This window comes from Echeneis naucrates, chromosome 3, assembly GCF_900963305.1.
Source record: "Echeneis naucrates chromosome 3, fEcheNa1.1, whole genome shotgun sequence".
In the NCBI taxonomy this organism is placed as follows: Eukaryota; Metazoa; Chordata; class Actinopteri; order Carangiformes; family Echeneidae; genus Echeneis; species Echeneis naucrates.
In genome coordinates, this window is record NC_042513.1 from 5,916,690 (window position 1) to 5,924,326 (window position 7,637).

The following is a 7,637-nucleotide window of genomic DNA, read 5'->3' on the forward strand; positions in this document are numbered from 1 at the left end:
AAGTACAGCACTTCACAAATGAAGCCTGTGTGGCCAAGTGACCAAAACAAAAACATGACATGAAAAGATTTTAATTTTTGTATGTTAAAAAATGAAACACTGAGGCCCCCTCTATCACCTGACAAACCTGAGCATGACTTCACCATACAAAGCCCTGCAGAAAATACTGCATTTCTACAGAGACTACACTGAAGTAGATTACCAGTTCTTCCTGTATATTGGATTCTTCCAGACAAACCTCCCGCTGCATGCATGTGAAGAATACAGTACATCTGTCATCAGTGCCTTTTTTCAAAGATTGTACAAGTGGCTACCGTATATCCACTTATTGTGAAAACATAACACTAGCCAACACCTTTAACAACAACATCAAATGCATCTGTTATGAGTGACACATGCAATAACACATGCACTGTGTTCTTCAAACACATAACTCTAATATGTGTTCTCCATTCATATTTTTGTCGCAGTTTGTTAGGGAACTCAGGGGTTCTGCTGATTGCGATTTCATCATGCCCTTTAAAATTCTGCAGCATTGAAGGCTCCAAAGAGCACAGTGGCATCTATAATTCTTATAAGGAAGAGGTCTGGACCAACTTACACTTCAGAGAGCTGACTGCTAGGCCAAACTGAGCAATCAGGGAGGAAGGGCTTTGGTAACTGATTTGACCAAGAACCCAATAGTCCCACTGGCTGAGCTCCAAAGATCCTGTGTGAAGATGGGTTTGAATAAATGCGAACGTGGTATAGTTTTTCCTTTTTAGTTGCAAAAAAAATAAATCCTAATTTATTACTTGAATTTATCATTAGGAAGTATTAAAGTAGACTGAGATGGGGGACTATTTGCAACAATTGCACTGTATGCACTTGTATCCAAAATAGTACTTTAGACAGCTAAGAGTTTTTACGGAAACCTGATGCCAAGCCGATGCATTTTCAATTCACATATTAATGCACTGTTTAATGTTGAAGGAATTTGGCAAATTAAAGACACTCCCATGGTGCCAAAGAGGATAGTAAAATGTTCATTTGTTTGCCACCAATGTACCCACTACTTTTTACAGTTATGCTGAGGTAATCAAAGTGCTTCATTACGGTAAGGCAAAGATCAATGGTCTGGTTCCCAACAGAAAAAATAATGAGGTAAGGTTTAGTGTTTGGATTACCGATGGATGGAGGGAAGGCAATTCTCCTCAGAGTCAACTATACTGCAGGTGAATGGATTTAGTGAACAAAAGCTGCTGCTATTGTTTTGCTTTTATTGTAGTTATGGGTGAGAAAAAATTTAAGGACAGTACTAATGATTTTTTTTAGAGGCCACATGTTTAAATATTATACTGGTTAGAGTTAGGACTGTCAAACAATTACATTTTTTTTTTTTTTTTCAGATTAATCTCAATGTAGATTAATCACAATTAATATTCCTTCTTTATTAATTGTGTTTCATTTTGTGGGGGGCAAAAACTCATGAAAGAAGGCAATATATAAATACTTAACATGTTTATTTAAACTAAAGAGCATATGTGGTGTCCAGATACCAGCCACATCATATTTAGAAACCACTCTTTTTTCTTTCTTTTTTGTGAACAAACAAATATTGACATTAATGTGGCGCTCTTATTAATGTTTTAGTCAGCTGCTGAGACAGACTCACTTGTTTGCTTGTTTATTGGAGAGGAGAGTTGACTACTTCTTATGTGCAATGTTACCTGGAGCGGTGAGATATTTGCAAGCCAGAAGTGTGAGCTTTTCATGGACTCCCAAATGAGCTGACCACTAGTGATGGAGGAATCAATTTCATAGTATCGAAATATCAATACTCACACAACTCATTTAAGTATTGATTACTCTAATAAAGTATTGATACTCATAAATAAATGCGAAATAAAAGCGCATATGTCACTTCTGAATATTTTATTGTAACTTAATCCAGGGTGTTGTGCCCTTTCCAAGGGACAGTCCTGTATACTAATGCTCCGCTTTGCTCTGTAATACCGGCTGCCATCTTGGACAGCTACTTACTGCAACTCCGCTTAGACATACTTCATTAGTGCACTGCCCCATACATGTCACAAGACACTTAGTTTTTCTGGATTTTGAAAGGCTTTATTGCATAAAAAATGTTGAATTAATCTGGACATTAATTTTGACAGTCCCAGTAAGAATATAATGCTACATTTAACAAATACTATTAAAATATCATCTTTCAAGACTCAAGCCTCTGATTATGCACATTTTTATAAATGTGTTTAAAAAGGTTTCTTAGTTTGCTGAATTTTATCATTCAGCAAAAAGTAAAACTAGGAAGGGATCTTAATAAAAGCAGTTGTTTAAGCTGTAGCTACAGTGAAGAGTCTTACACGTAATCTATACAGGGGATAGAGTATAATAATTACATTTTTCATAGTGCTATCGATTATTTTGCATATTCTAGACAGGATTTACATATCTTTGAATGCAAATGACAAGTTCACTTCCCTCCCATTTTTTTCCATTTTATCTTTCTTGTACAAGTGAAACCTGATTAACAGAGGGAGAACAGCTTTTTGTAAAATAAACACACAGCAAAGGTGAAGGCTTTACGAAACTTTGAAGCTGAGGTTTCTATCACTTTTGAGAAACTCTACATCTTACAATTTTCTACACTCTATGTAAGGCCAAATGTTGTCTGGCAACTAAGTACTACTAATTCACTACAAATCCAATTCCCATAAACAAAACAAATTCATACATCTCATAAATGCGAGTCAATCCATAAGGCCAGTGATCTATATGCTTTCCTCAAAACATAAAATCACAACGCTGCACCACATCACAGGATTTTGCCAAAAATCAAATCATTATTGAGAAATACAGTGTGTGCCAAGCTTAACCAGTTTATATGTAGTTTCTTTCTGTCAAGGGTCAAGGGTCGCAATACTGAATAAACGTCAAGTACTTATGAGCTCTCCATGTGACGAACACTGTATGTTAAAAAAAATGCAAGGTTTCAAATTGACTTCTGAGCTTGTATGCAATTTTCAAAGTTCTTGTAACCTATCAAAACTTGGTATGAGATAAATAAAAAATGTCAACCATTCGCAGATACAAACTATGTTAAGGCGGATGGGAATAGGTGTGTAAGTGGGGGACGAGGTCGGAAACCCAAAGATGGGGAGAGAGTATTAATATTCCCCAGTCCACAAGTCATCTTTTTTGGGAAAGGGAACCAGTGACTTGTTCCTTTCACCTCTGCTGACCAAGAACAAAAGTAACATTCAGTTAAAAATGGATCGAAAGCACCAGTAGTGAAGCTGGCAAGCTTCACCACCAGAGTGCAAGACCCCTGACACCACCCCTCTGTTTTCACTAAGTCTCAACCTCAGTCACCCCATGAAAGGAACAAACTCAAATGAGATGTAAGCTCAAATAACTCCCTCTTGCTCCCTAAAAATGCACAAGCATTCATGTGGAAAGTGTACCAAAAATGAAACCTGTGTAGAGACTCAGTGACAGGTACACTACATACCTTCAAAAGGAGTGTTTGCTTTGTAACTTGCTCAGGGGCCTCCTTTTTTCTCCTCTGCTTTTCTGTGACAGGGCTGTTTCCATTGAGAATGCCAAATCTCGAACCCCCTATGGGCTGTAGATAATAGTCCATTCCAACACTGTCATATCATTTATGATATAATGCACGCCCTTACATTGCCATAAGGTTTTTTTTTTTGTTTGTTTTTTTTTATATCACATGTACAGCAGAATAAAATGAATACGCTAAACTAATCAGAAAAACAACTTATTTACTTACTTTCTTGCCTGTGTAATTGTAAGTGTGTAAATTTACACACCTTCTACCATGTCCGTAGAACTAGATTAGATTGTTCTTCTGTGTTTCTACGTTCCCATATAGATTCTCAAGATGATAACCGCAAACAAATGTAAGCACACACAACAAAACAATCATATATAGGCCTTTTCCCCTACACACCAGCAGCCTATTGTTGTGCATTAGCCATGATAGAAGGAGCCCTTGCAGCTGCAATATGTCTCACTAATCCATCATGATCCCTAACCCCAGTGCTTCAGATACAAAAGATGGGGGGAGTGGGAGAGGACAACTAAAGTTCAAGAGACCAGGAGAACAAATGAGAGTAGGACAGAGAGGGGGACAAACAACCTTTCGCATACTTTTAGGAGTTTGAAGTGAATATATTAGGCATGTTAAAGTTTGAAACCTGTCATTTAACAAGTAAGTAACCACGTTGAGAACACACCGAGACAAGACGATCTTGAAAAAACAAACTTATTGTTTTCCAGTTTGGCATGAAATCAGCCAGCAAAGTGGGGCTAAAGGAGTATATCATTTTGTGAAAACATGTTGAGATGTCAGACGGTCCATAATACATTGGAGAATTTTCTTTTCCCAGAGGAAAAAGTGTGCTGAGAGTTTCAACTGTAAGCAGTAGGCCCAGCGTGACATGCCTTGACAGCCTAGTACATGGATCCACTCCCTCTGTTTACTTTACCTAACACTTTCTTAAAAATGGTGATTTCAAGTGGCACATTTTTTGGGGCGCGAGGCTTGGGTCACCAGTCTTCAAAAGGTGGCAAACCAGCACAGAGTTTTCCACAGACAAGCACAAACCTAACATGAAGCATGGCAACAATGAAATACATGTTATTTTATTGATACACTGTAAACAGATGAGTGCCTGTTTAAGCTTTAAGTCATACGTTTTTCTGTTTGTTATTCAAGGAGCACAGTAACTAATACAAGCTACAATAAATTGCTGTTTTCAGTGCTCTTGCAGATGTGGTTACTTTAGTTTATGATTAATCCAGTGGAGGTGAAACAAACTGAAGAGTTCCTTCATGGGGCAATCATCAACTGTATCTGCACTACTCCATACACATCTTAACAGCATAGTGCCCACCTTTGCAGGCTTATCCTATCTTTTTTCTCAATTAAAACTCATGCCCTTCCTTTGAAGTAGAAGTTAAAATCTTGTGGTGAGAATGTATTAATAGCACAAAATTGACTCCTAATTATTTTACCTATGTACAGCAAAGGCAACAATCCACTCCTGGCAACAATCCATGTAGCGCAACTCCCCCAAAGACAGCCCCATTTGTGAAAACAACACTTCATCTTGATTCCATGATCCCATCACATTGCATTTCCTACAAAAACCTTTGGGGGAAAGTTAAAATTATGTTTTCACCCATTTTTCAGCAGCAAGTCTTCCTTTGAAAGTGTTTTTGTGACACCCCCCCCCCCCTCCCAAAATAAAATAAAAAAAAAGTCTTCTGTTTGCCTGAGAAATGAAATGTTGATCAAGGGCAAAACCTTGAATTTAATGTTGCCATTTCAATCAACTATCAGCAGGTTTAGCCCTAGACAAACATTTTATCATTCCTAGCAGAAGAACTGAGACATGTGACAAATACCATTAAAAACCAACTTGCGACTGGACAATGGATTAAAAAAAAAAAAAAAAGTGGGGGGAGCATATGGGATTCCATTAAATGGAAGAAACATCACTGGCATGTATATAGTTGAACCAATTTGTCAACTAATTTAAGTTAATCTCCAACAATAGTGTGGGTTAATCAATTACTGGCCTTCAAATCAAGTAAAAATGTTCAACATTCACTTTTTCCAAACTATCAAATGTGACATTGCTTGTCTAAGTTTATTATCTTTGTAAATGCAATAACTTTTTTTAATTTGCGCTGCTGGTTAGGGTAAAGTATTACATTTGTAAAACATCAAGTTGTTTATGTAAACTTGTTGCTGTCGTCGTTTCTGGAAACTTATTGTCACGTCGTCCTCTGATTGTCTCGAGTAACAGTTAAATCCCAAAACTGCCGAAAGGTTTTGAAAAATATCCATTTCACTGCACAGCACATCCAAAATGAAACGGTGAAATTGCCTACTTATCAAGGCAAACCCCAAAAACATTGTGTTTACTGTCATACCAAAGCCCTCAAAAGTCTCTCAAGAAAATTGGTAGAGGAATCTTTCACTCTTTCCACACATTGTCAGAAGGCAAAACAATCACAACATAAGTAAATATTAAAAACTGGCATTAGTTATGCAGCCGTAAAAGCAGAAAGCTCTACCTCTCTGCTAAAACTGCACTGTGAGCTGACTTCATGTCGTTTCGACAGGGAATGCCACTTTCTTTTGCTGTACTGGAGAAACTTGGTAGAAGTTGTGCTGTGTTACAGTGAGCAGTTACCTGACCTGCTGTGTGGTGAGACAAACCAAATAATGACTCAGACTACGAGCCCTGACTAACCGTGAGCTTTTTCCTAACATCCCCAGGTTTTCATTTTTCCACCCTCTGGTGAAATTTAACGTGGAAAAGTTAACTCCATTATGTTGAAGTCCATCACTCACTCTGCACATACAACACCGTCCCCGTACATGCATGGGGCCTCTACAGTGAGCCGCATACAGGCGGCACGGACATGTTTTTCCAGCTTGTGTTTCTCTGTAGATGCTGCCTTTCGCACTTACAGGTAGTAGGTGAAGGCGCTGAGCCCGGTCGGGACGATGGTCAGTCCTTTCCCGGAGCAGTCTGCACCTCCATCTTCATCGCAGCTGCATGAGGGCGAACAAACGGCCGTCGACTGCCCTTGACCGGCGGCACCAGGACGAAGGAAGCACCACAAACATATCCAAAACAAATCCACACGCATTTTTTCTCTCCTCCTCGTCGGTTCAGGTGAAAGCGACACAAAAAAAGAGGACAGAGAGGGCTTTTGTTTGCGGTTTTTAATCTATCCCGGATGTCGACTTCTCATGTGGTTTGGTCGGTTGAGGCATGAAGAAGAGATTAAGCCTAACCGACGCTTTTCAATACAAAATGTAACGTTCAAATGCTTGGTGCGTTTACGAGCCCGACAAAAAAGAGAAAACATCCACGAAAACGTCTTCTTAGTGTTAAAAAGCAAACACTGTCTCCGAAGACGAGCATTTTACCTTCCTGCGAAACACTTCTTAACCGCCCCCCGTGTGTCGTATTAGTCCATGAAAATAAAGTAGCAGTGCTTCCGACAGGAGTGGTAGCCTACCTTGCGTTTTTTTTGCGTTTTCGTTGTCCCATTAAATAACAACACCAGAATAATAATAATAATTAAAAAAAAGACAAAAACGATCTGTCTGTGAACGCGTCGCTAAAAAGCTGACCCTGTGACAGTGAAAGCTCCAGTTCAACAATACCGGACAATGAGTTGGTGTCCTGGTATGGTTCCTTGCGGGAGATCACCGTCAGTTTTCAGCCATTCCTCACGTCCCCCTCCTCTGCTCCTGACACCGACAGCATGCTTGTAGCTCGGCAGGCACCCTACCGGACAACCTGCAGCACTGGGCCCGGCCTGTGTTCAAACCTGCACCACGACGCCAAGGTCTGCCCATCCACTGCTCCACTACTACCACCTATCAGGCTGCCACTGGCATGAGGTAAAACTTTATTATTATTATCATCGAAGTAGCGAGATTATTGACTAGACTAATAATACCAGCAGAACTGTAAACTACTCAAGCCAAGCATGGACGAGGCTACCTAATTAATGACAAGGCAGGGAGGAGGAAAAACAAAAAGAAAAGCTGAAGAACCTAAATGAGTTCAAATAGAAAAGAAAGTGAACAT

General features: G+C 39.2%; 1 protein-coding gene across 6 annotated transcripts in view; it reads right to left on the reverse strand.

Annotated features, from left to right (window-relative positions):
* lgr4 (leucine-rich repeat containing G protein-coupled receptor 4) overlaps positions 1-7,377 on the reverse strand; it is a 30,350-nt gene extending 22,973 nt beyond the window's left edge. For all 6 annotated transcript variants that reach the window (XM_029498960.1, XM_029498959.1, XM_029498956.1 and 3 more), the window contains exon 1: positions 6,503-7,377. In XM_029498960.1, coding sequence (XP_029354820.1) covers positions 6,503-6,684 — 182 coding nt within the window. In that variant the 5' untranslated portion in view covers positions 6,685-7,377. The remainder of the gene's footprint in view (positions 1-6,502) is intronic.
* Between the last annotated feature and the right edge of the window lie 260 nt (positions 7,378-7,637).